Below are 27292 nucleotides of genomic sequence, written 5' to 3'. Positions count from 1 at the left end.
ACACCCAGGGGCCGTCATTCCAGTCAAGGGCCTGTCATTCCAGTCCCAGAGCCCTTCTGGCACACCCAGGGTCCGTCAATCCAGTCAGGGGCCTGTCATTCCAGTCCCCGAACCCTTCTGTCATACCCAGGGCCCGTCATTCCAGTCAGGGGCCTTTCATTCCAGTCCCCAAGCTCTTCTGTCACACCCAGGGCCCATCATTCCAGTCAGGGGCCTGTCCTTCCAGTCCCAGAGCCCTTCTGTCACACCCAGGGGCCGTCATTCCAGTCAGGGGTCTTTCATTCCAGTCTCAACGCCCCTTCTGGCACACCCAGGGGCTTTTATTCCAGTCAGGGGCCTTTCATTCTAGTCCCCGTGCCCTTCTGGCACCCCCAGGGGCCGTCATTCTGGTCTGGGGCCTGTCATTCCAGTCCCCGAGCCCTTCTGGCACACCCAGGGGCCGTCATTCCAGCTAGGGGCCTGTCAATCCAGTACCCGAGCGCTTCTGGCACACCCAGGGCCCATCATTCCAGTCAGGGGCCTGTCATTCCAGTCTCAGCGCCCTTCTGTCACACCCAGGGGCCGTCATTCCAGTCAAGGGCCTGTCATTCCAGTCCCAGAGCCCTTCTGGCACACCCAGGGTCCGTCAATCCAGTCAGGGGCCTGTCATTCCAGTCCCCGAACCCTTCTGTCATACCCAGGGCCCGTCATTCCAGTCAGGGGCCTTTCATTCCAGTCCCCAAGCTCTTCTGTCACACCCAGGGCCCATCATTCCAGTCAGGGGCCTGTCCTTCCAGTCCCAGAGCCCTTCTGTCACACCCAGGGGCCGTCATTCCAGTCAGGGGTCTTTCATTCCAGTCTCAACGCCCCTTCTGGCACACCCAGGGGCTTTTATTCCAGTCAGGGGCCTTTCATTCTAGTCCCCGTGCCCTTCTGGCACCCCCAGGGGCCGTCATTCTGGTCTGGGGCCTGTCATTCCAGTCCCCGAGCCCTTCTGTCACACCCAGGGGGCGTCATTCCAGAATGGTGCCTGTCATTCCAGTCCCAGAGCCCTTCTGGCACACGCAGGGGCCGTCATTCCAGCTTGGGGCCTGTCAATCCAGTACCCGAGCGCTTCTGGCACACCCAGGGCCCATCATTCCAGTCAGGGGCCTGTCATTCCAGTCCCCAAGCTCTTCTGTCACACCCAGGGCCCATCATTCCAGTCAGGGGCCTGTCATTCCAGTCCCAGAGCCCTTCTGTCACACCCAGGGGCCGTCATTCCAGTCAGCGGCCTATCATTCCAGTCCCAGAGCCCTTCTGTCACACCCAGGGGCCGTCCTTCCAGTCAGGGGTCTGTCATTCCAGTCTCAACGCCCCTTCTGGCACACCCAGTGGCTTTTATTCCAGCTTGGGGCCTGTCATTCCAGTCCCCGTGCCCTTCTGGCACCCCTAGGGGCCGTCATTCCAGTCTGGGGCCTGTCATTCCAGTCCCCGAGCCCTTTTGTCACACCCAGGGGGCGTCATTCCAGAATGGTGCCTGTCATTCCAGTCCCAGAGCCCTTCTGGCACACGCAGGGGCCGTCATTCCAGCTAGGGGCCTGTCAATCCAGTACCCGAGCGCTTCTGGCACACCCAGGGCCCATCATTCCAGTCAGGGGCCTGTCATTCCAGTCTCAGCGCCCTTCTGTCACACCCAGGGGCCGTCATTCCAGTCAAGGGCCTGTCATTCCAGTCCCAGAGCCCTTCTGGCACACCCAGGGGCTTTTATTCCAGTCAGGGGCCTGTCATTCCAGTCCCCGTGCCCTCCTGGCACTCCCAGGGGCCGTCATTCCAGTCAGGGGCCTGTCATTCCAGTCCCCGTGCCCTTCTGTCACACCCAGGGGGCGTCATTCCAGAATGGTGCCTGTCATTCCACTCCCAGAGCCCTTCTGGCACACCCAGGGGGCGTCTTTCTAGCAGGGGGCCTGTCAATCCAGTCCCAGAACAGGCTATCTGAGCCCAGACACTTTCCTTCAAAATCCATTCCACGTTTTTTTTGCACCTCTTATTTTGCTCTAATGTGTTTCAATGGAGCCCATGCAAGTCAATGGGCATTCCAGTTTCCCATTATTTCCAATGGGCATTCAATCCTCTCCCATTATTTCCAATGGGCAATCCTGTCATTCGTTTTAGTACATCCCCTTTTCGCACTCGGGTCTTAAAGCGTGTCTGTACCTGTTCCGCATCCCATGTTTTCAGGGCTTTCATATTTGCAAGCAGCTCATAGGACGCAATGCCGCTCTTTTACCCCATTACTTCGATTTTTCTCCCTGCTGATATAGCCCGATGTTAATTTTTAATCAGCCGCCCAGTCGGCGCAGATGCGATTAATGCCAATGTGAACGTTTTGCGGCACTCCCCGCATCCTCTTCTTTTCCTTGGTCGCTGATTGGATTTTGTGAAATTAACCACACCCACATAATAGCTCTCTGAACTCCTCTTTTCCGCCATTTCTTTGGCTGCACGTCTCTCTTACGACTCTGAGATACTTTTCCTTTGGGTGGGACCTGCAAGGGATGGGGGGGGGTTTAACTTCATTCCCCTTTCTCCGCTTTATGTGCTCTCTCTGTGCCCCAGCGCTGCCTGTTTACTCTTTAAGCCGGGTTGTTTTCCTCCCCTTCTCCTCAGCGTGGATCAATTTTCTTCTTTTCTCTCCCTCCCTCAAGAGCGTCTCTCAAAACGCTGTCAGTCAGAGTGGCGGGGCTTTTCTTTCATGTCCCCTCTCCACCCTTTCAAGCCAGCGAGAGAGCGTGAGGTGGGGGCGGAGGATTGGGTGGCGGGGATGTTAAAGTTAGATTACTGGTGTGAGGGAAAGGGAAAGAGAGAGAGGCGTACACACACACACACACACACACACACACACAGGCTCTCAACTTCACGCAGCCAACTTGCTAAGCTCAGCCAAATTGTTCCGGGCTCAAGAGCTGCTGCAGCCTCTCCTCTCTGGAGCCAGAGGCAGGTATGAGTGTGCTCCCCCCCCCACACACACACCATGCAAAACCGCTGGGGAGGCAAGTCCTGCCTTACCCCGGGAAGAGTAAGGTGGGAGGGGGTGGTTGAAGGGGCACCATGGGAGGAGGCTTGTCTGTCCTAAGACGTAAGGCAGGGTCATTACCACGCATGCTCAAAGTTAAAAAAAAAAAGCTGACGTGCACTGTGATGCCCCGAAAGTCCGAAACTGAACAGAGGATTCCAGGCAGAATCACAAGAGGCCAAATTGAAACTGCTGGGAAGTGTGAAAGGATCAGCGCCAAGCCGATGCCACTGCGGTTGCTAAAAAAAGGCGCTTTAAACTGTGAGTGTGAAATATCTCCTACTATCAATATAGTTTATCTCAACTCAATATAACATACTAATATAATATAATATATAGCAAAGATCACCCTATCTCTTACTTTAAACTTATTCTGTTTCTTTTCTTTTCAGCATATACTCCATCAAATACACTATCAATATAGTATATATCACAATAATATATTATATATATGTTGTATGCTATGCCACCAATGTAGCATAGCACACATCACCACACAACACAGCCCCATATTATGTTATATGTAGAGTCTGATCTACTAACCCATTGTTTTATGTCATATATCGTATACCTCATTGAGATATCTGTTTACCCCTTCTCATTATCCCATATACTCAATGTAAAATCCCCTTAAACATTATATAAGCTTAGATTATAATTACATTCCCCCTAAATGGTAAGATCCCTTCTCTCTTGTCATTACAACACTATTCTTTAAAAATTTTCAAACTGCCACAGTTCTCCTTTCACATCCCATTTTTTCTCTAAATATTGTTTCAATTTCCCCCAATCAGCAATATATTGTCCTAGGTCAAGATCTTTAAGCTTCCTTGTCATTTTGTCCATTTCTGCCATGTACAGCAATTTGTAAATCCAGTCGTCTACAGTTGCTATTTCTTGTGTCTTCCATTTCTGCGCATACAAAAGTCTTGCCGCTGCTGTCGTGTAAAATAACAATGTTCTGTGCTGCATTGGAACTGTCTCCATTCCCAAGTTCAGTAGCAACAGTTCTGGGTTCTTATTTATTTGTATTTGTAAAATCTCATTTATTACTTCAATTATTTCTCCCCAGTACTGTTTAGCTACTTCACATGTCCACCACATATGATATAATGATCCTTCATGTTTTTTACATTTCCAGCACTTGTCTGACATGTTGGTATTTCCTAGCGCAATTTTCTTTGGTGTTAAATACCATCTATAAACAGAGGGGGCAACTCTTGGCAGGAGGTGATGCCCCTGGTACCACATGTATGTGTGCAAAGTGCACACACTCCCAGGACCTCACAGTGATATCACTTTGGGTCAACTGGAACAAGGGGGGAGTTTTTTAAAGTTTAAATCGCCCTAGGAGAAAATGGTCACATGGCCGGTGGCCCCACCCCCTGATCTCCAGACAGAAGGGAGTTTAGATTGCCCTCCGCGCCAGGGCATGGAGGGCAATCTCAACTCCCCTCTGTCTGGAGATCAGGGGGCGGGGCCACCGGCCATGTGACCATTTTCAAGAGGTTCCGGAATTCCGTTCCACTGCTTTCCCGCTGAAAAAAAGCCCTGCCCCTTCTCAATATCACCTAACCTCAATAGTATATAAGGTTGGACAGCTTATGAACGCACCCACACTATTACTGTGGTTTATACAGCCTCATCAGAAGATGAAGTGCTTGACAAAGTGCCATCAACAAACAACAAGGGTCCCCTGCCCCAGAGCTTGCGAGCTGAGGGGTTCAATGGTTATTTGATAATTGGAAAAAATACATAAAGAGATTTTCAACGCTATCTGGCAGCTCCAGGAGCAGAAGAAAAAAGTGAAAGAATTAAAGCCTCTGTTTTCCTCCATGTTGTTAGAGAGGAGGCTTTGGACAGTTGTATTAATGTTACACTTGCACAAGGTGAAAAGATGGGACTAAACATAACAATGGATATGTTGAAGAATATTGCTTACCTAAGAAGAAATAAACTTCTGAAAAGTATGCAGAAAGCTGGATCTACTATATTCCAGAACTAACTACAGTCCAGAATAAAGAAGGGTCAGTAAAAATTGTACCTTTGATGAGTATCTGAACTGGGAAAGATGCCTCTGCAGCATCAGAGAGGAGCAGTTTCTACACGAGGGAGATTTATCACTAGTCATTGAGCCAAATGATTCGTTAAGTTGTTTAGTAAGTTTCCTGGACCCTACTCTCTTCCGCTGCAACAGCTACAGGGGGCTGCTTTTTAAAGGCCTGCGGGGGTCCCATTTGGCTCATGGCCACACCAAGGACAGAGAGCCTCTTGACGTCCCCCCATGTTATTTTACCAGGCTGAGATGGCCCCAGGGCTATTTATTTATCCCACTTTGGAGCTCCAACATAATATGCCTTTTGGCCTAAAACTCTTCAGATTTGTAGCATCTCAGAGACTGTGTAGCCACAGGCCAAAGATCTTAATTCAACTGTAGGTGTTTCCATAATATTAACTTAAAGCAAGGGTGGATTAGCCATTTACTTTCCTATGAAAAACCACGATGGACTGCTGCCCTAGCCCTGTTCCACCCCAGACAGTGGCCAACAAAAGGAGCACGACGACACCTTGTTTTGAACCTTGAGCTTGGTACAGCCTTCCAGGAGGAGAACAGGTGCAGCAAGGCCTGGGTTCTCTAGGGTTGCCAGCTGCCAGGTGGGCCCAGAGATCTCCTGGAATTTGAACTAATCTCCAGACAACAGAGATCAGTTCCCCTGGAGAAAGAGGCAGCTTCAGAGGGTAGACTCCAAACTCTGGTGGCATCCAAACTCTGCTGAGCTCCCTCCCCAGATACCACCCTCAAATCTCCAGGAATTTCCCAGCCTGGAGTTAGCAGCCCTAATCCTGCTGGCCCAGGAGCAGCCTGCAAGGAGGGGCACAGTAGCACTTGCTTTCATCTGCTGCCAGCCTAGCCCAGGATGCATGTAGTCAGCGAGGAAGAACGCAGGCATGGAGGCACTCAGCTTCACCCTGTGGGAAGGAGCATGGGCACGGCAGCACCCAGACAGGTCAGTGAGTAGGAGCACAGGTACAGTTGCGCCTGGCTTTGCCCACTCAGCCCAGACATAGTGCAGCCAGCAAGGCCCAGTGGTGCCTCTTCTCTTCGGCTGGCTCCGCAGGCCTCTCTCAGGTGAGGCATGTGTTGCAGGTCCCCTCCTGGCACTCACCTTTTGCAGTTCCCAGTGCAGTGCGATGGTATCACTCATGGGTGTAAGTAACATCACCGCTTCCATGGGAAGCGAGCCTGCTGCATGCTGTCCCAGAAGGTTTTTTGCCTCCTGGGCCCATTCCCTGGGGTCTTTCCCCCCTACTGGCCAGGTGAGTGGGGGGAGGGAGGTAGAGGATGGAAGTGGGGATCGCCCACACCAGCCGGGGGATTGGCAGCCCTAGTTGCAGGGGGGGCACTTCGGGAGGGGGGGAACGGCCATTTTCTAGGGCATTTGGAAATCTTCACGTTAACTTTGGGAAGCTTAATCATTTTTCAAGATGCTGTTGTATCTGAACACAAACAAATCATACCAACAAGATACTGTGGGTTTGTGCTGATGTGGTTGCAACAAGAAAAATGGGTGGCAGCGAGTAGATTTTGCCAGTGCAGGTAGATGAGAAAGTTATCATGAATGAGACACACAAGCTCAAGTAAAGTGTTACCTGAACATAAAAGTAGGCTAAAATTTATCAGGCCAAAACTGAAATCCAGAAAACGAAAGTTGCTGGTTACTCCAAAACAAATTTCCCAGTATTGGGAAGCTGCGTTGCTAGTGTCGAGGTAAACAATGCTGTGCATAAACTCTTGTTCACTGTTACACCCAAGATTATAACACCCATCCCGGGCTTAGCAGCAAGTGAAAAACAGTGCAATCCTATGCAGAGGTCCTTCAGTCTAAGCCCATTGGTTTCAGTGGGCTCAGACTGGAGCCTAGAGGGGATTACTCTGTAAATCTGGATAAATGTTATTTGCACTACAGGATCACATTAACAAGGGTCTGAAGCGATCATGCAGGAATAGCTGCTTAGCAGAGCAGGGATGTTTGCCAGGATTCACGAAGCCGTGCAGGAAAGTGCAATTTCCTCTTCAGGATAAACATGTCTGAGCTAGGAAAAATAGAAGTGGTCTCAAAAGCCACATTTCAAATTGTCCAGAAGCTTACTAAGGCTCCATGGCTGCCCCTGGTCTTCACAACCCTTTCCCCTTACTCCCGGAGCGTCAGTTTTTCACTGGGTATAACAGCTGCCCCCAACAAATGTGGAGGAGTATTTCCTGCTGAAAGGGTTGCTACTTCTAACACTTTTTACTGCACTGCTGTTTAAATGCTCAGCCTACTAGCTGGATCTCCTGCTTCACTTGTACTAACTAGACTGGGGAATGATCTATCATACTTTTATGATTTCGTGCAGAGAGGCAAAGCCTTGCTCTCGAAGGTAGGGGGGCCTGAGCGAGAAGTCGAGCAGAAGAGCAAAAGCAGAGCAGGCCAATGGAAGCCAGTTTGGTGTAGTGGTTAAGAGTGCGGGACTCTAATCTGGAGAACTCGGTTTGATTCCCCACTCCTCCGCTTGAAGACAGCTGGGTGACCTTGGGCTAGTCTCAGTTGTTCCAGAGCTCTTGCAGCCCCACCCACCTCACAGGGTGTTTTGTTGTGAGGATAATAATAACATACTTTGTAAACTGTTCTGAGTGGGTGTTAAGTCATCCTGAAGGGCAGTATATAAATCAAATGTTGTTGTTGTTGTTAATGCAAACTGGGCAAATGAGGGGAAATCAGGATCCTGGAGGGCAAAGAGTTCAAATTCCAAGTTTCAGGAAAAGAGGCAGGAATTCAGAATGAAAGAAACCAGGAGACTAACATACGTACGCGCAAGCCTTGCATGTGGGTTTCCCAGAGAGCTTTCCAGCCACAGTTGCAGTCAAAGGGGATGAAACCCAGTTAATGAGCCAGAGAGAGCTTTGAGCCCCCTGAGGACCAGAAAGGTCCTGCTGAAGGAGTCAGTCCTGATGCCATCCAATCCAGCTCAGTGAAATTCAAACTAAATGTGGACAGGAATCCTCAAACAGCCACTGGTTTTGACTTGGTCTCCTTGCAAATAAGAGAATAGCGGGGGAATTAGCAGCAAGGAAGATGGTTATGTGAGAGGTGGTAACTACGGGATCTTTTTCACCAATTTTTACAGAGTCCCTTCCCAGATAGCAGACGAGGCTGGTGCTTTAAGTTCAAAGGGCAATATTTTATTAAAAGAGGAAAATGCATACACACACACAGGGTTTTTTTCTGGGAAAAGAGGTGGTGGAGCTCAGTGGGTTGTCCTCAGAGAAAATGGTCACATGGCTGGTGGCCCCGCCCCCTGATCTCCAGACAGAGGGGAGTTGAGATGGCCCTCCACACCGCTCAGCGATCTCAACTCCCCCCTGACTGGAGATCAGGGGGCGGGGCCACCAGCCATGTGACCATTTTCAAGAGGTGCCAGAACTCCGTTCCACCGCATTCCCGCTGAAAAAAACCCCTGCACACACACAGGAGTAAATAGTAAAATGGTTACACACAAACAGAGTCCTGGGAAAGCTGTGTTTTTTTAAATAAATTAACATTTGGTGTTTAAGTCCATGTCAGGAGGGGCTGTGGTTCAGTAGCCACACATCTGCATGGCATGCAGAAGCCCCAGGTTCAATCCCCAGCTCCTCCAGTTGAAGGATTTGACAGTAGGAGATATGGACGAAGTCTGCCTGAGACCCTGGAGGGCGGCTGCTGGTCTGAGGAGACAACGCTGATCTTGATGGACCGAGGGTCTGATTCAGTATTAGCAGCTTCACAGGTTATAGAAACTATTTTGTATGTGTGCATTTTGCACAGCTTTATGGGAGGCATAGCTGCCGCCGCCCCCCCCCCCCCCCGGTCGTATTACTTGACCCAACTAACCCTGATCCCGAGGGGGAATTATGTTCACCTCCTGCCCTGATGTGGATTTGGATTCAGCAACCTTTACTGAAACTCCTGCAAGGCAAGGAAACGACACTCCACACACGGCCACCTCTGCACAGTTTCTCCATTGCTGCTCCATTGCTGTGACCTGTCCAGATCACAGACTCTGCTCACAAGTGATCGTCACTGTCAAATACAGGATGTCAAACATCAAATATGATGGCCATGAAGTTTGTGGCATTCCTAAATACAAGCATTAGGGGAGGCAACACCATATGGGGCAGGGGCAACAGAACTCCATATGGCTTACTGCAGAATAAACGTGGCTAGAATTGAGCTCAAGGGGGGAGGGGCATTCTACTGGCTGGGCAGTACCAATATGCACTGCAGGGGGGGGACAGCCTCTCCTTGTTTGTTTGTCTGTTTAACTCTTCAGTCTCATTTTCTTCTCCTACCCAGATACCAATATATATACAAATAGTACAGGGTAAATTCTGAGAGGGGTGTGTGTGTGTGTGTGTGTGTAATTCTTTTTCAACCTCCAAGACAGAAACCGTTCGGCCAGCCACCCAAAGCCAGGAGTTAATGATCTAACCTATATACCCCTCCTCCAAACGTGAAGATGTGGGCCCGTGGAACGGGGCGGGGGGACAACGGAGAGCCCCTTCTCCCATGGGTCTCACAAGCTGGTCTCTCTCTGCCTTCATGGCAATTTCTCCAGTACCATTTTGACCAGGGGAATAAGCGAAGACGGTCTGGGGCTTCGTCACACATGAGTCATGGATGGCCTCTTGTTATGCTTGTGTCTGATGATTGTTGCACATGTGTGAAGAAGATGTCCTCATCTTTATGGGAAAGGAAAAAATAAGTCTCAGAGAGAGGTCTCTAGAAGGGGGCAGGAACAAAACAAATTGTCCTCGGTTGCTGTTTCCCTCCCCTGTTGCACAACAATTCTGTTCAGCTGAGGAAATTTGAACTCGGCCTGCTTTGAGACTCCCGTGGCCTTTGAGGAGCAGCGGGTAGTGATGGGAACCAGCTGGCAAGGAGCTTATTGGCTAGTTTGAAAACTGTTCCCTGAAGAAGGGAAGGTGGGGAGGGAGGCCGAAGTGGAGCGATTGGCTGGCTTTGTTTTCTGGCACCCCACAGCTGCCCACTTGGACGAAGGCCACTGGACATCCTGTTTTCCGGGGGCCCTGTGCTTCCCTCTGTGGTCTTCTGCTCTTTCTCCCTCTCTGGCCACACGCAGCTGCTGCACAAGGGTGAAGGTAAGGATCCAAAGCGCTCCTTTTTCCTTAGTGCTATTCGCTGAGACGGTGTACTTGGTAGCAGAGGGGCATAAGGATTTCCAAGCAGATAAAAAAGGAGGCTGGCAACACTGAGCCCCTTGGAGGGGGGACCGCAGAAGCAGCAAGCAAAGATTTACAGCCGAGCACTAAGGACTGTTTCGGGAGGTGCTTATGAGAAAACAGGAACATGTGAGAGGCAGGAGCGGACTGGCACATGGGATGCTCGCCTTGCGCAAGTGCTAATGCTCCAGGGACGTATGTGGACCTGCGGTCGTTTCCTAGCATGTCTTTTCCATGTGTTTTTAGTTTTTGTTTTTAATGTCTTGTTTTAATTTGCGGTATTATTACATTGTTGTTTCCTGCCTTGGGACTGGAGTTAGGATACCTGAGATAAAAGGGGGTTTATAAACATTTTATATAATATTAAATGAATAAATATGTCATCCTACACAGAACTGCTTTTTATGCCTTTTTAATATATCAAGTGCTTTCCAGGAAGAAAAATAATCTTTTAAGAAGCCTTTTGAAGTTTGCCAAGCAATGAAAGACCAATAACCAGTCTGACTAGGGAGCAGGCGAACTCAGCATCAGAGCTGTGTTCTCATGGCACAAAAGAGAAGAGGAGAGTTTCCAATAAACCCACGTCTCGGTTGAAGGAACTGGCATTTCCTCTTTAGGAAAAACGGCAGAGGGGTTTTAGGGAAAGTGCGGCGCACGCGCACACACACACACACACACACACACACACACACACAGAGTTTCAATAAAACCAGCAACATTTCTCTTTGGGGTTCAGCACAACTTCAATTTACCACCAATTCTCAATGAAATCAGAGTTTTGAGGAAATTTTGAAGGCTCAGGAGAAACATCCAAATGGAGGCCCAAAGAATTTTACCCAAAGCCTTCAAATGTCCACATGTACTATAAGTCAGGCAAACAGCAATGATCCCAGTGTTGCTACAGCAGAGCGGTTAAATGGATGGGCTGTGGATCTGCACTCTGCTGGCCGAATCCCACTCCTGCCCCGAGCTCAGCAGGTGGCCTTGGGCAAGCCCCTCCTCTCAGCTGCAGCTCCCCGGCTATATAGTGGGGATAAGAACAACACTGACCTTGCCCACTGCTCTGCATAGACACTCGTCTGTCCAGAAGAGCGGTATATAAGTGCAATTATTGGAGTCTTTTGGGTGACAAGTGAAAGTAGACTCTTGTGACAAAATGCCAGAAGTGTGAGCTGTGAGTCATCCCCCACACACATACCAGGGTTGCCAACTCCAGGTTGGGCAATTCCAGGAGATTTTGGGGGTGAAGCCTAGAGACAGGGGGGGGGGTTGGAGAGGGACCTCAGCATGCTCTAATGCCATAGACATCACCCTCCAAACTGGCTATTTTCTCCAGGGGAACTGATCTCTGTGGCCTGGAGATCAGTTGTAATTCTGGGAGTTTGGCAAACCTGCTCCCAGCCCACAAGCTAATACTGCGCCTCTGCCAGGAATTAAGTGGGTGGTTGAGAAGCTCAATTCCCAGTGTTCATACACACCTGGAATTATGCCAGTTTCATTTATCACTGAGAAAATTTGGAGCCAAAATAGAGCTCCACCAAGCAGTGTTATCCTGGTACAGCTCAACAAGGATCAAATCTGAACCCGGCATTGTCCCAGGTTTCTTTTTAGCAAAGAGTTCTTCAATTTCCTCCGGCAAAACCTTAGGCCAAAGGGGTAATCAGTCTGGATTTTCTTCCACGTGATTAACAGGTGTTGATGAAGAATACAGTTCAGAAAAATGAAGTTTCCAATGTTTGGCAGGAATACAGAAGGGAGCTGTTATTTCAGTGCTAAACACAGGGGTTACCAATGACCCAAATTCCTTAGGGTCATTGCAGCAGTCAATGAGTTCCACCCTTTTATCCACAGTGTTCAATACAGGGGTGGGGACGGAGAGGAATAACTCGGCAATTTCTTCCTTGGATGGGGTCCCTGGCCCCTGTCACCTGGCCCTGTGATGACAGAACCATCACCATCTTCCGAGTTGCAGCTAAGTTTAAAAGGCAAGGGAAGGAAGGTTCATGTCATTAGCTGGGGAAGAAGCTGGAGGGTTGAAGTGCGCATTTGACATCCCCTGGGCCTCTAGGGAGGGATGTGGCTCAGAGGGACATCACATACGCAACGTTCCAGGCCCAGGCTCCGATAGCAGGTGCTGGGGAAATGTACCAGATGTGACCCAATCACACATGAGCTGTCCTCAACTCCCATACGTGCAGTACTCGGTTTGGATCAGGGTGTAGAAAAGGGGCTTCCTCCTTCCCTTTGCACTGTTTTGCCAACCGGAAACAGTCCCTGGGGAAACGTACGTGTTCCCTGGGAGACGAGTGGGGTTCTCCAACAGGCCAAATAGCAGCCGTGGGACTGTTCCAGGCAATAAACTGGTGTGGGAGAGGGAGGCTGAAGCCCCTTTGCCACAGGCCCCAACAATCCCTCCTGAATCAGATGCTGCACTCATGCCCAGGAATCAAGGTGCTCCGTCCCAGGAACACCTCATGTGTGACTCTGACTTGTGATGCAGGGCACCCTCCATTCGCTGTGGGCACTGGTGAGGGCAGAGAATTGGTGCCTGACTCCGAGAGCTCCTAGACTGAAGCCACAACTGTTTTGAGGCTGGTCTGCCATGGACCTAAATTCCTGTAATTATTCATTTCTATATAAAGAGCAAAGTCCGGTAGCACCTATAAGACTAACAAAATTTGTGGTAGGGGATGAGCTTTGTGAGTCTTAGCTCACTTTTTCAGACACAGCTAGAATGTATCTGAAGAAGTGAGATGTGGCCCATGAAAGCCCGTCCTCTACCAGCAGTTCTGTTCGTCTTACAGATGCTACTGGACTCTTGTTCTTTTCTACTGCTACAGACAGATGAACATGGCTGCCCATCTTGATCTATATTCATTGATATGTACACCGTTAAGCCTTCTGTTTGGGGAGCTTGCCTTTAGACCAGTATATGACTTTCCGTTTGTGTGTGTTTTACTGATATTTTGTTGTCTTTTTCATGTTATTTTATTATTGTAAGAATAATAAGAAGAAGAATAACGTCCGATTTATATACCACCCTTCAGGACTACTTAACGCCCACTGAGAGCAGTTTACAAAGTATGTTATTATTATCCCCACAACAAACACCCTGTGAGGTGGGTGGGGCTGAGAGAGCTCTGAGAAGCTGTGACTAGCCCAAAGCCACCCAGCTGGCTTCAATTTGAGCAATGGGGCATCAAACCCCAGATTTGGGGCATCAAATGGGGCATCAAACCCCAGCTCTCCAGATTAGAGTCCCGCGCTCTTAACCACTACACCAAACCACTACACCAAACTGAATATTAGAATAACCATGGCAATGGGGGTTGTAAACAGAAGTCAAGTATGCCTCCAACAGAGTTCTCTTTTTGCAAAAGAAAGGTGGTGAGACGTGGAACAAAAGGTGCCTCTGATACACCGGTTTTGTTGTAGATTTGATACCTTTAATAGAGTGTAAGGTGGTTTGGGTTTTCTATTTGCAAACAAAGGCCGGATAGAAATACAAAAATTAGTACAAAACATTAAACAGATGTAATTCTTAACAAGGGGCAGAGGAGGCCCTGCTCTGTCCTCCCAACTTGTCCCGGTAAACAGGGTAAAACCTGGTAAAGGATGCTATGCAAGGTGCTAACCAAAGGACAATATTTCTAAGTATGCCTTGGAATCTGCAAGTTCCCCTTTAAAGCCTGGCGTCAGCGCCAAACCTGGAATGTCCCAAGAAACAAAGACGACAGGCTGTTCCTGTCAACGATCATTTTTGGATGGTTCCCCTCATGAAAATCCTAAGGATTTTCTGGTTTCACTTGGGGAAGCCCACTGTCTGACGCATGAGTAAATGCTGGTAGGGGGTGCATGGCTCTGACAGGAGGACTTAAGATGGAGAGCTCTCTGAAGGTCCCTTTAGATCTGCGCTAGCAAACCTGCCTGTTTCTCCAGCAAATAATGGCTAAAGTCTTTGTCCATCTGGACCTCGTGTTTTTTTTTTTTTTGAAAAATTTTTATTGGGTTAGAATCCATTATTTCCACATTTACATTCAATTTTCCCCAATTTTTTCATCTCTAACCCCCTCCCTTTCCCCCCCCCCTTTTTGTTGACTTCCAACAGCTTTCCAACCCTTTGTCCCCTTTCCCTTACTTTTATTAGCTTCCTCTATCTAAAACAAATATATATTCTCCATTATTCTAAGCAGTACATCCTTAACTATTTTTAACATTATATGCCCAAACCGTAAGCCTTTGTTTCCATCTTAGATAAACAATTTATCCCAATTTTTCAATTTCAGGTATTTCTATATATCATAAACCATATAGATCATACATTCGTTTATATCAAACAATTTGACTTATTCTCTCTATATATTACTCATTCTATCTTTTTATAATAGTTCTATATATCTCTCCTCACGTAGTCAATCAATTTGACCCATCTATATCTTCAGACATTCAGTTTGGTACAAAACTTGTCAGAAAAAAAAGAAAATATTGTTAGTTAATCGCTCCTTATATTTAGTCCTTATAATTAATTATTTTCTCTATGTTCTGTTTGTTAACCTATATATATCTATATATATGTCAATCTATTAATCTGACTGCTTATTAATTCACATTTATCTCTTCTCCCCCCGGTAAAGTCTCCCCCCTCTACTTCAATACTTCAGTAGTTCTCAAACTGCCACAGTTTTCCTCCCACCTCCCATTTCTTCTCCAGGTATTGTTTCAGCTTCTCCCAGTCTGTGTTGAACTGCCCTGAGTCCAGATCTCTCAATTTTCTTGTCATCTTGTCCATTTCAGCCATATACAGCAATTTGTAAGTCCAATCTTCAATAGTTGGCACTTCTTGTACTTTCCATTTTTGCGCATACAAAAGTCTAGCTGCTGCTGTCATATAAAATATCAACGTCCTGTGTTGGGCTGGAATTCCCTCCATTCCCAAGTTCAGTAGCAGGAGTTCTGGGTTCTTATTAATTTGAAATTGTAAAATTTCACTCATTTCTCTTATTATTTCCCCCCAGTACTGCCTGGCTACCTCACACGACCACCACATATGATAGAGGGAGCCCTCATGCTTCTTACATTTCCAGCATTTATTAGAAGTATTCGAATTCCCTAGCGCAATCTTCTTTGGTGTCATGTACCAACGATAGATCATTTTATAAATGTTCTCTTTGATATTAATACATGTCGTTGTCTTCATTGTAGTTTTCCACAAGTATTCCCATGCCTCCATTGTTATTTCTTTATTAAAGTTTATAGCCCATTTCACCATTTGTGTTTTAACTATCTCATCCTCGGTATACCACTTCAACAGTACTTGGTATACCTTGGATATTCTTTTCTTATCTTCTTTAAGAAGGGTCTGCTCTAGTTCCGAATTCTCTATTCGTATACCTCCCTTTACAGAGTCCGAATTATATAAGTCTCTGATCTGTCTATACTGGAACCAATCGTAGTTAGGTGATAGTTCCTCTTGTGTCTTTATTCTAAGTTTGGATGCTTCAGTTTTAGTTATTTCTTTATACGTTAAACATTGTTGTTCATTATCAACAGCTCTCGGGTCTATCACCTCATATGGAACCACCCACAAAGGGGTTCCTTCTTGTAGATAAATTCTGTACTTCTTCCAGATTATGTATAGACTTCTCCGAACAAAGTGATGCAGGAACATCGAGTTGACCTTTACTTTGTCATGCCATAAATATGCGTGCCATCCAAATATTTTTTTATATCCCTCTAGGGCTAATAGCTTCTTGTTCTTTAATGTCATCCATTCTTTCAACCAAACTAGGCAGATTGCATCATGATAAAGTCTCAGATTGGGCAGTTGCATTCCGCCTCTTTCCTTTGCATCTTGTAAAACTTTCACTTTCACTCGAGGCTTCTTGCCTGCCCAAACAAAATCTGATATTTTCCTCTGCCATTTTTCAAATTGTTTGGAGTCTCTGATGATTGGTATTGTCTGTAGCAAAAACATTACTCTTGGTAACACATTCATCTTAACTGCTGCAATCCTGCCCAACCATGACAAATTCAATCTATTCCATTTAATCAAGTCTCTCTCTATCTGAGTCCATAGTTTTTCATAATTGTTTTTGAATAGATCTATGTTCTTTGCAGTTAATTCGACTCCCAAATATTTCACTTTACTTGTTACTTCACAATCCGTTGTTTCCATTAACAATTGTTGTTTCTGCTTAGTCATATTTTTGCATAATATCTTTGACTTCTTTTTGTTAATGAAGAAACCTGCCAAGTCTCCAAACTCCTTGATCTTATCTATCACTCTTGGCATGTTCTCCAATGGGTCCTCTACAATTAACATTATGTCATCCGCAAATGCTCTGACCTTGTATGAATAGTCCTTTATTTTTATTCCACGAATTTCATCATCTTGACGTATTTGTATCATCAGAATCTCCAATACTAAAATGAACAACAATGGAGATAACGGGCAACCTTGTCTTGTTCCTTTACTTATCGTCAATTTCTTGGTCAATTCATCATTCACCACAATTGCTGCAGTCTGGTCTCTATAAATTTCCTTAATTGCTCTGATGAATCTTTCTCCCAATTGTAGCTTTTCCATAGTGGCAAACATAAAGTCCCAGTTTAAATTGTCAAACGCTTTTTCAGCGTCAACAAAGAAGAAACCAACCTCTTTGTCACAACGCTTGTCATAATATTCAATAGCATTGATCACTGTCCTTAAGTTGTCTCTTATTTGTCTGTCTGGCAAAAAGCCTGCTTGTTCCTCCTCTATGACTTCCGAGAGCCACCCCTTCAATCTCTCCGCCAATATCTTCGCAAAAATTTTGTAGTCATTGTTGAGTAGCGATATAGGTCTATAATTTTTCACATTAGTCAGGTCTTGGCCCTCTTTTGGGATCAATGATATATTCGCTTCACTCCAAGTTTCTGGAATCCTTTGATCCCTTAAAACCCCATTCATCACCTCTTTTAGGAATGGTGCCAGTTCATTAGCCATTGTCTTATAGAATTTAGCCGTAAGTCCATCTGGCCCTGGCGCCTTTCCTAGATTTGCAGATTGTATTGCCTTACTTATTTCCTCGTCAGTTACTTCACTATTCAACTTATTTCTCCAAGCTTCCGAGATTTCTGGAAGTTTGGTTTTCTCCAAATATGACGCTATTGATTCTTTGTTTACTTCTTTTTTATTATACAGCTTAGCGTAAAATTTATAAAAGGCTCTACTAATGGTAGCCTGCTCCAAATACGTTTTGTTATCTTCGCAAATTTTATTTATTATCTTCTTTTCCCTTTTCTTCTTCAATTGCCATGCCAGGTACTTCCCAGGTTTATTAGCACCCTCAAACGCTTTTTGATTCAGTCTTTTGAGATTCCACTCCAATTCTTTATTGCTCATTGCTGTTAGCTGTTCTTGAAGTATTTTAATTTCCTGGTATACCTTCTTTTTCCCTGGTCTCTTTTTTAGCTGTATTTCTTTGGCTTTTATTTTCTCCTCAATCTCTTGTCTTTTCTCCTCTTTCTTCTTTCTTGCTCTACCATTTAAGTCCATTAGTATGCCCCTTACAACCGCCTTATAAGCATCCCAAACTTTATTGGTTGGTACTTCTTTATTCACGTTGTATTGTATAAAAAACTTTGTCTCTCTTCTCAGTATTTCCATATTCTCTCTTTCCTGTAACAAGTCCTCATTTATTCTCCATGCTTTCCTTTTTCTCTTTTTTCCAAATTTCCACATAATTGGGTTGTGATCTGAGCCTACCATAGGCATTATTTCTACCTCCTTAGTCCATAATGCTAAGTCTTTTGAGGCCCAGATCATATCAATTCTTGATAATGTAGAATGCCTTGCAGAATAAAAGGTAAACTGTCTGCTTTTAGGATATTCTCTCCTCCATACATCTTCAAGAGTCTCTTGTTGAATCAACTCAAAAAAAAGCTTTGGTAATAGTCCTCTTTTCTTTTGTGCCGTTGTAGTCTTTTTGTCTAGTTCCAAGTCTGTCACTCCATTGAAGTCTCCAGCAAGAATTATCTGGTCGTATGCAAGATCGTCTAAATGCTTCCTTAAATCCTCAAAGAAGCTTTCTTTTGCACCGTTAGGTGCATAAAGTCCGACTACCAACACTCTCTTTAAATTCCAAATACATTCCACTGCTACAAATCTAGCTTCCACATCTCTCATAACAAATTTTGGCTGTAGCTCCTCTTTTATGTACAACACCACTCCTCTTTTTTTCTTGTTGGAGGCCGCTACATATTCTTTGCCCAATTTTCCAGATTTTAAATATTTTACATCCTGCTTTCTGATATGGGTCTCTTGCAAACAAACAATGTCACATTTTTGTTTTAGTAGCCAGTGAAAAGTATTTTTCCTCTTATTCGGTGAGTTTAGTCCATTTACATTCCAAGATAATACTTTACACTCCATACTCATGATCTTGTTGGTAAGTCTTTTTCATTGTCTTTAATAAATCGCTCCATCTCTCGCTCAGATCTGATGCGTTTTTTGGCCCCTCCAAACTCAAAGGACACTCCTTCCGGTAACTCCCATCTGTACCTGATTTTCATGTCCTTCAAAATCTGAATTAGCACTTTATATTTTTTCCGGTCCAGTAACACTGATCTGGGCAGTTCCTTCATTATAATAATCGTCTTGCCATCAATCTCCAATGGATCTTGAAACTGTTTTGTCACAATCCTCTCTTTCATATTTCGTGTTGTAAACTGCACAATCACATCTCTTGGTAGTTTCCTCTGGGTTGCTATTCTCGAATTCACACGGTATGCCACATCTAGGATAGCCACAACTTCCTCCTCCTCCTTCCCCAGGTACTCAGCCAACACCTCAGTCATCTGTTCTTGCGCTGACTTTCCTTCCACTTCTGGCAAGCCACGAAAACGTAGCTGCTTCTCCATATGTTTAGTTTCTGCAACTGACATTCTCCCCTTCACCAATCTCATCTCTGTTTGTTGCGTGTCTGCTAAATTCTCCATCGCGTCTTCTACTGTTTTAACTCTCTGCTGCGTTCCTTGTAATTCATTTCGTATTGTTTCCATACCTTTTTTCACTTCTGACAGCTCCGATTTTACTGTCTGTGTAACCTCTTTAACCTCTTTTATCAGCTCCAATTTCGTGTCCTTAAGTTCTTTAATCATATCTAAAAGTTTTTTGTCCAGGTTTTTATCCAGGTTTTCTATTGCCGATTGCCACTCTTTTTTTGACATCGTGGGGCTTGCTTTAGCTCGCTCCCACGAATCCGCTCTCTTCCTTAACTCCGTGGCGTAAAATTTAACGTTTTTCTATTTTAAATGTCCCGGTCTTCTTATAGAAATTAAGTTTTAAAGAGTCCAAAATGTCGGGCGTCTTTTCTCTATGGTTTCTCTATGATTTTGTAATCCAAGATGGCCTACTTCCTCTTCCGCTGAAGCCGCGACCCTTCCCCTTTCAAAAATGGCGATTCCCTACTTCCTGCCCTCCAGCAAGGGCCGCTTCTCTCCAGCCACTCTATTGTTATTACGCACTTCCTGTCTCCCGTCTTCCCACAGCAGATCTCGCGATGGTGTCTTTTTCTCACAGCTCCAAAGCCACAGGTATTCAAAACAATAGTCCCATTTCTTTAATAACTTCTTTAAACTTAGTCTCTTTTTAAATTCGATTCCTGCCGAGTCTTCCCCTCCTTTTCACTAATCTGTTGCAGTTTAAAAATCTACTTTTTTTCCTCTCTGTTTTTATCAATCTGTCCCGTCTCAGAAGATAATGATCTTTACCTTCTCTTCACTTTTCTCGGGTTGTAATCGCTGTTTCGATTTTAAGTTCTCCTCTCAGCTTCTTCCCCCAATCGATGCTTGGGTATGTAGGTCTTATGCCAGCCGAATTGGCCCCAAAACTGCCGCAGAGATTATAGCCGACCCGTCGCAAGGTGGGACCTCAAGGATCGGGGGGAGACTCGTTGTGTAAAGCCCCCCCTCGTCCGAGATCTAGCTCACCCTAGGGTCTTGAGCGTTCTTTGCCTGCTCCCCGCCTGAGAGCAGTCGGCCGCGGGCTATTTTCACCCCGCCGGCCGGTTAAAACGGCAGTCCGGTCAGCTCCGCAAGTGGAGCTGCGTTAGACCTCCATGGATCCCAAACAGGAAGTCTCCCATCTGGACCTCGTGTTTGACAGTGAGACATCTGGTATCATTGGCTCCTTGGAAACTGCAGTGTGTGTGCGCCTGCTGGCCATGATGTGCCAACACACCCTGTGGCTGCAATCTCAGGACCAATGGCTACCGTGTCAGTCGGTGCATGTCTAAAGGGAATGAGGGTTGCGCAGCTGTTGTGTTTTTGTTGCATTAATGAAAACAAGAGAATGATAACAGTTGTGTTCTTTCTGTTTTCCCCAGGTCATTAAGAGGGCAACATCAACCCAACAGCAAGATGGAGGCCTCTAAAGAAAAGATTGTCTTGAATGTCGGAGGCCGCAGATATGAAACTTACTCCAGCACCCTCAAAACCTTCCCAGGGACCAAGCTGTGCCAGCTGACAGAGCCCCAGGCCCAGGCTGTATCTGACTATGACCCTAACGCCAATGAGTTTTTCTTTGATAGAAGCGCAAAACTGTTTGGCGATGTGCTCAATTACTACAGGACCAGACACCTCCACTGTCCTGCAGGTGTCTGTAGGGCCCTCTGGGAGGAGGAGCTGGCCTTCTGGGGAATCCCTGAGGCACAGCTGGCCCCCTGCTGCTGGGTGAAGCTGAGCCACACAGAAGGCCTGCAGGAGGACTTGGACCTCAGGGGCAACAACGACGATACCAATGAAGACAGCCTGACTCTCCTGGGCCAGGGAGAAAGGAGGGATTACCACTGGTGGGCTCGGTGGCAGCCCAAAATGTGGGCTCTCTTTGAAAAGCCCTATTCCTCTGCAGGGGCCATGGTGAGGAATGCTTCTGCATGATCCTAGCCTGGGGGGGAAGAGCTGCCAAGGCCCCGAGGGTGTACAACTAACACAGGGCACACCCCAGGAGCACATGGCGCTTTGCCAGGCTCCAAGGGCTCTCCTCTCCTAATCTGATCATCACCACAGCCCTGAGAGGGAGGGCAGGCTGAGACAGCCAATGAGCTTCAGGGCCGAGGAGGAAGTTACGCCCAGGTTTGCCCCACCCAAGTCCAACACACTCTGGCTGCCTCACACCACAGAACTAGCCCCAACACGGCAGACTCCTCCGCTTGTAAGAACAACACACCGGTGCAGAGCTAGCAGAAGGTGCTTGGCAGTCGGTTACGTTTGGCCCAGACACTGGACTGCCACGTTGAGCCACCTTCTCTGTAGTCACAAGAAACGCTGGTTCCATCCTTGTGGTTTCTTGGAGTCACCATGGCCCCAGTACAAACTTGGCGACCCCTTGCCTTCAAGAGCTTCTGCCCTTCTACCCACCAATTAAGTACTCAGCTAAAATGAACCAAGGGTTGCTTGCAGGCCAGAGCCCCAAAGGTACACTTGACTCTCTGGGATGACAGCGCGCAAGTACAAGCTCACAACCCCCCCCCCCCCAGATTTCTTCTGCCACGAGGAGCCAGAGGTCCCAAAGCACAGCGCTGCTGCCCCTGCACCACTCGCTACAGCCCCTGGCCTGGCCTCTGCTCGCTTCACCATCAGCCCCTAGAAAGCAGGGCCGCAGCAGCTGGCCCGGCAGAACCCGGGACAGCAGGAGCCTTCATGTGGCTCGACTCCTCGGGCTGAGCAGGAGCTCTCAGGCTGCCAGCTATGTTTTCCATGCAGCTCTTTATGAGGGGCAAAATCTAGAGAAGCTTTCCACAGTCACGCTCCTGTGTTGATTTTTTCCCTGTTCCCTATTAAAACTGCTACTCCCATTTTGATAACGTAGAGCTGAGCTGGAAAACGAACCTTACCCAGAGCTTTGCAGTGAGTCTGAGGAAGGAGCCAGGCTCGAGCGGAAGCAACCCCCTCCCTACCTTGTCCACTGGCCCATCGGTCAGATCTCCCCAGAACCATTACAGGCACAGCATTCCTAACAAATGGCCGCGGGCTCAGCCTGGAATAACTCTGCATAGGCTTGCACAGCACATTTCCTACAGAGCTGCCCTTGAGGACAGCTCAGAAACTAAATTGGTGCCCAAACCCCAACAACTGCAGCTTACACACTGCTGGGAGGAACCAAGAGGGCTCAGGCTCCCTTGATCTTATGATCATTACATTGGGTGCCTCTAAATTTCTAGATTCAGTTCAAGATGCTGAGGCTTACTATTTGTCGAGGAGGTACTTTCTGATCTAAAAGTGAGCTCTCAGAGAAATCCTAAAATTCCTCTCTCCTAGAAACTTGGGAATGACTGAGCCAATAATAAAGGGATGGAGGATGGAGCTCACCCATCACTACTTGAAGGTCTAAGTTGTTGGTCTCAGGTTCAGATTCTGGCAGGTTTCCCCCATCCCTAGCCACTGGTGCACTCCCCCCCCCCATGTAGGTCTGGAGCCCTCAGAGGCCACAAGACCACCCAAGCACCTGTGCTCCCCTTTGGCACATCATGATATGGGGCTGCAGGCCGGACCGCAACAGCAGGGGGCATTCTGAAGTGGGGCTCTAAGGGGAATATGATGTCGGGAGGGGGTGGCTGAAGAAAAGCAAGGGTCCAACATGAGTTGAAGCTCACTGTTCTAACGGGTTTTCCCATCTCTTTGCAGTGCTTGATGGTAGTTTCCCTCCTGTTCAATCTTGGCATCCTCATCCTCTTTTTTATGGAACCAACAACATACATTGAATTTGACCATTATAACACCACCAGAGATTACAACATCTTCCACGTTGCTCTGAAGCCCTCTCTCCAAAAGGCTATCAGCTTGCTATATGTAGAGCTTTTCTGCATCCTCTGGTTCACATTTGAGTTTTTTATGCGACTCACATTCTGCCCAGATAAAAAGAAATTCCTCACAAACCTTCTGAATGTGACCGATTTCCTTTCCCTGTTCCCGGTTTATACTGAGCTCTTCTTAACCACCCATATCAGTGAAATGCTGGACATCTTATCCTGGCTGGGTTTCTTCCGTGTGCTCTACATAGTCAAACTCTTGAAGATCTTCAAACTCCTGGAGACCCCCCTGATGTTGAGAGTGCTGCCCTTCACATTCCGGTCCATCTTGAAAGAGGTCTTCATCCTCATGATGATTTTTACCTTTGAGATCCTTTTCTTCGGTGCCCTCTGTTATCATGCGGAACTCCATAGACCAGAGACATTCTTTGATGGAATGATCTCTTCCTTTTATTGGGCAGCGATTACGCTGACCACTGTTGGCTATGGAGATACGTATGCCATCTCTCCATTTGGCAGAGTAATTGCATGCTGTGCAGCAATTTGTGGCATGTTGACCATCATCTTTCCCCTCCCGATCTTTTTGATCAAGTTCCAGGGTTATTATGCCACTGCTGTAATGAAGGAGAAGATGAAAAGCAACAAGAGGAGCCATTAAGAGAGCAGCAAAGCAACATGTTTCCTGCTTTTTATAGGACGAGGAAACCCCTTCTGAAGTGCTTATGCTACCACAGCACAGAAGCTTTAGCTTAGCTGATGCAAGTTGTATTGTACCACCTTAAGAGGTAGTGCCGCTGCACCTTTTTCTCCTAACAACAGATGAACATCATGAAAGTGAAGCAGAAACGGAGAGACGGGGCATTCCGGGGCCTCTTGGAGTGGGAGTCACTAGGCAAACCGAAGGAGTTGTGTCCGTCAGAACCAGCGTTTCTTGGGCAAAAGGACTATTAATGTTGGGCAAAAGGTGATAAGGTTATATTCCCCTTTATCAGCACGTGCAGTTTTGCTTTAACTAGCTAGGTTTATTACTTTGGAGAGCAAGACATACTTTCCCAGGCCAATGTAAGCAGGTTGGTTGTATCTTCCATGGCTGAAGAAGACCCACAGCAAAAACCTGTCATCTCTCAGCTCTCCGAAGCTGTCTCTGGCCCCCTGCCAGCAGATGCAGCCTGGAAGCCGAGGAGCAGAGCTTTGGCTGACTCCGTACTGGAAAGCCGGCGGGGGGAGACTTGGCTCTCTACTGCAAGAGCCTTGAAGGAATACGGATACAATGGCAGAAGATTATTTATGAGGGAGGGGGGTAAGCTGCATACTTCTAGGAGCTACTTAATTTTTTTCTAAAGCTTTGGAAATTGTAGCTTTGTGAGTGGGACCAGTCAGAAAATGGCAGCGTATACAAAAATAATAGCTGTCAGAGCTAGATGATTTTAAAGGATTGTTAGGAATTCATATGATTGTTACACTGAAGCAACAAAAAAAAATACGGCCAGATTGCAGCTCATAGCTTTATCCACGAACAACACTGTAATGGGGGTCTAGCATTTCACGATGTGCTGCGTTAGGGTTTCTTATTGTGTGCTCTGCGGACATGGGTGGAACTGACAGCACATTTTGGAGACGTGCATGTAAAAATCCTCACATCCATTGTTTTGCACCAAAGCAGCGGTAGGGATCATTGCATCTGCGATTCTTAGTATGTGGTCTGTGGACATTGAGTTGATCTGTGGCTTGATGGAGGATGGAGAGACATTCTGTAAAAAGACAGGATCCATGAAGATCTGTGCAGATACAACTTTTTCTATTTAAAAAATTGCAAAAGGTTGAGTGTGGGGAATACTTAATGCCCCTTCCCTAAGAGTAAAGGTTCTCCTGTCATGGCCTCCTTTCCAAGACCGATAAAGAGGAGAAAAGCTGCTTGGGTCACTTTAAAGGGAAGGATAAAAAAGTGGCCACAGCAGCAACCTGGACTTGCCTGGTGAATGGGTGGCTGGGCACTCACGTCCTGCCCATCCCTGTTTTATGATACAGGCTGGTCTTATCCTAGTCAAAGCATTTTCTGCTTAAACATGCCATTTTGCACCTTAATACTGAATGTACGTAACAGAATATAAATTCTGTAATTTAACATTCCTGTTATTGACAAGTGATAGAGTCAGCCAGTTAGCCTTTATTATAGCACTCACAAGCCATACTGAAGCAGAAAACACACTGTTATTGTACTGATTTCCTAAAATGATACCTCTATAGGCATCATCATCAACTTTGTACGTCTAACAATTTAAGGGTTAGAATCTGAGTAAATTATACACAGGACATTATCTCAGCCTGTATTTTCAGGCAATGGAAACTTGGGTACATAGACAGTCATTCTTTGGTCAACTCCCACCAATAAAATTTTGAGTCTTCTGCTCAGAAAATAGTTTTATATCAGCCAACACAGGTTCCAGTAAATTCAGGCATGCTTGGACATAAAATCTGCAGTGAAATAACACGCGAGCCAGTAATTGAATCAAGTCATCAGAATGGGGGGGGGGGGGGGGAATCTACAAATTGATGGAATGTTATTTATGTTGCTGCCATCAATGCAGAGGGTGGCATGTTAACAGAGCAATCCCAAGCAAGGTTACACCAGTCTAAGCCCACGGAAAGAGCCCATTGAAAGAGCAAGGATTGCACTGTAAATCTAGCTAGTGTAAAAGCACGGCAGTATCTTGGAACAGTTAATATTGATCAGGGCTTTTTTTCTGGGAAAAGAGGTGGCGGAACTCAGTGGGTTGCCCTTGGAGAAAATGGTCACATGGCCGGTGGCCCCGCCCCCTGATCTCCAGACAGAGGGGAGTTTAGATGGCCCTCTGCGCTGCTGAAGCGGCACGGACGGCAATCTAAACTCCATTCTGTCTGGAGATCAGGGGGCGGGGCCACTAGCCATGTGATCATTTTCGCCAAGGGTGATTTAAACTTTTAAAAACTCCCCCCTTGTTCCAGCTGACCCAAAGTGACATCATTGGTCCTGGGAACATGCACCCACTTTGTGCGCGCACATGTGGTACCAGGGGCATCACCTCCTGCCAAGAGTTGCCCCCTGTGCTGGCAACCCACTGAGTTCCACCACCTCTTTTCTCACAAAAAAAGCCCTGCTCATGGAAAAATCTCTGCATATAGGAAAATAGAAGAGGGGAAAAGATTTGTGCAGGAGAAGTTTATTGAAAACTGGCAGCCCTTTATTTTGACTATTGGAATAAACATAAAGCTAACAAGCATGTATGAAAAAGGAAATCTTGAAGTATATCTGAAGGAGTTAATGGTCAAACGGATGATCTTCTGGACATGCAGGAGACATCACTAATATTCCTGCTGCTATGAGTAAAGATTTTATTAAAGGCCACATTATTAAGACATCTTCTGATGGAGAAGAAGGAGAATTAGATTCCGCTTTCATCAACACTTACAGATTAGGAAATTCCCTGCAAATTAGAGTCCCCGATGAATATTTTTCAACCCTTGAGTGAACTCGAGCGGCTGCCAGCCTCAGAATTACGGGTGCTGAAGGTTTCCACACATTCCTCGTGTCGTGCCGTGCTGCTGACACTGGGGACGTTCTGGGATTGCTCCACCACTTGAGAACGATGATGTTTGTCTACTGGAGAGGGAGGATGGGGAGTTTTATGTAATGAAACCTTACAACGTGTGCACATTGTTAAAAAGCAACCCAATGATACACACTGAGGTCTGATTTTAGAGAATCTATTTGTCAGTGCTTCAATAACTGTCTGCTTCATGTACCTCGGAGTAGTAGGTTGTTGCCCATGAAAAGCCACAATTAGTTAATGTGTAGAATTTTTTGTTTGATATTGCCAGACATGCCCACCATTAGGTCGACTCTGGCAGGAATGCCCTTCTTGCAGCAGCCTTCAGGAAGGTGGCCCCTTCAGTTCTGAGAGTAGCTTAAATGCTCCACTATTCCCTGAAATGTATTGACAGTCGGGCTGAGGACAACCTAGGGAAACAAAGTCCTGCCCCTCTAACGGGATGCTATTTACCACGAGCTGTTCTTTACCTCTGTGCTCGAAAAAGCTCTGGCTGCCATTCCCTTAGATTAAGATTCCGTTAAAGGAACAAGATGTTTTCCTCCAGGCCAGTTGACCACCCAAATCACAAGATGTATAGGTCTGCACCATTCTTTTGCGTCTGCCCACTGCTTAGCTG

The 27292-nt window shown here is 46.6% G+C and overlaps 1 protein-coding gene across 2 annotated transcripts; it reads left to right on the top strand.

The window, feature by feature from the left end:
• Positions 1-10124: 10124 nt before the first annotated feature.
• LOC129340892 (potassium voltage-gated channel subfamily C member 1-like) lies at positions 10125-25854 on the top strand. 2 transcript variants are annotated; one of them, XM_054995784.1, is made up of 3 exons: positions 10125-10214; positions 20663-21194; positions 22962-25854. In XM_054995784.1, the coding sequence occupies exons 2-3, from the start codon at positions 20697-20699 to the stop codon at positions 23742-23744; spliced, it is 1281 nt and encodes a 426-aa protein (XP_054851759.1). In that variant the 5' UTR covers positions 10125-10214; positions 20663-20696; the 3' UTR covers positions 23745-25854. The 2 variants fall into 2 exon arrangements, with proteins under 2 accessions (XP_054851759.1, XP_054851758.1); XM_054995783.1 differs by having other exon boundaries at positions 10139-10490.
• Positions 25855-27292: the final 1438 nt, after the last annotated feature.

The sequence above is a fragment of the Eublepharis macularius genome, chromosome 13 (assembly GCF_028583425.1).
Source record: "Eublepharis macularius isolate TG4126 chromosome 13, MPM_Emac_v1.0, whole genome shotgun sequence".
Taxonomy (NCBI): Eukaryota; Metazoa; Chordata; class Lepidosauria; order Squamata; family Eublepharidae; genus Eublepharis; species Eublepharis macularius.
Note: the sequence above shows the minus strand (reverse complement) of the source record. Positions and strands in the feature narration are given on the sequence as shown.

Excerpts from the sequence above, each read along its gene's own strand:
- LOC129340892 (XM_054995783.1), top strand. The coding sequence starts at position 10,450 with ATGGGATGCTCGCCTTGCGCAAGTGCTAATGCTCCAGGGAC. Across the intron at positions 10,491-20,662 it reads AGTGCTAATGCTCCAGGGAC|GTCATTAAGAGGGCAACATC; the intron begins GTATGTGGACCT and ends TGTTTTCCCCAG. Across the intron at positions 21,195-22,961 it reads ATTCCTCTGCAGGGGCCATG|TGCTTGATGGTAGTTTCCCT; the intron begins GTGAGGAATGCT and ends ATCTCTTTGCAG.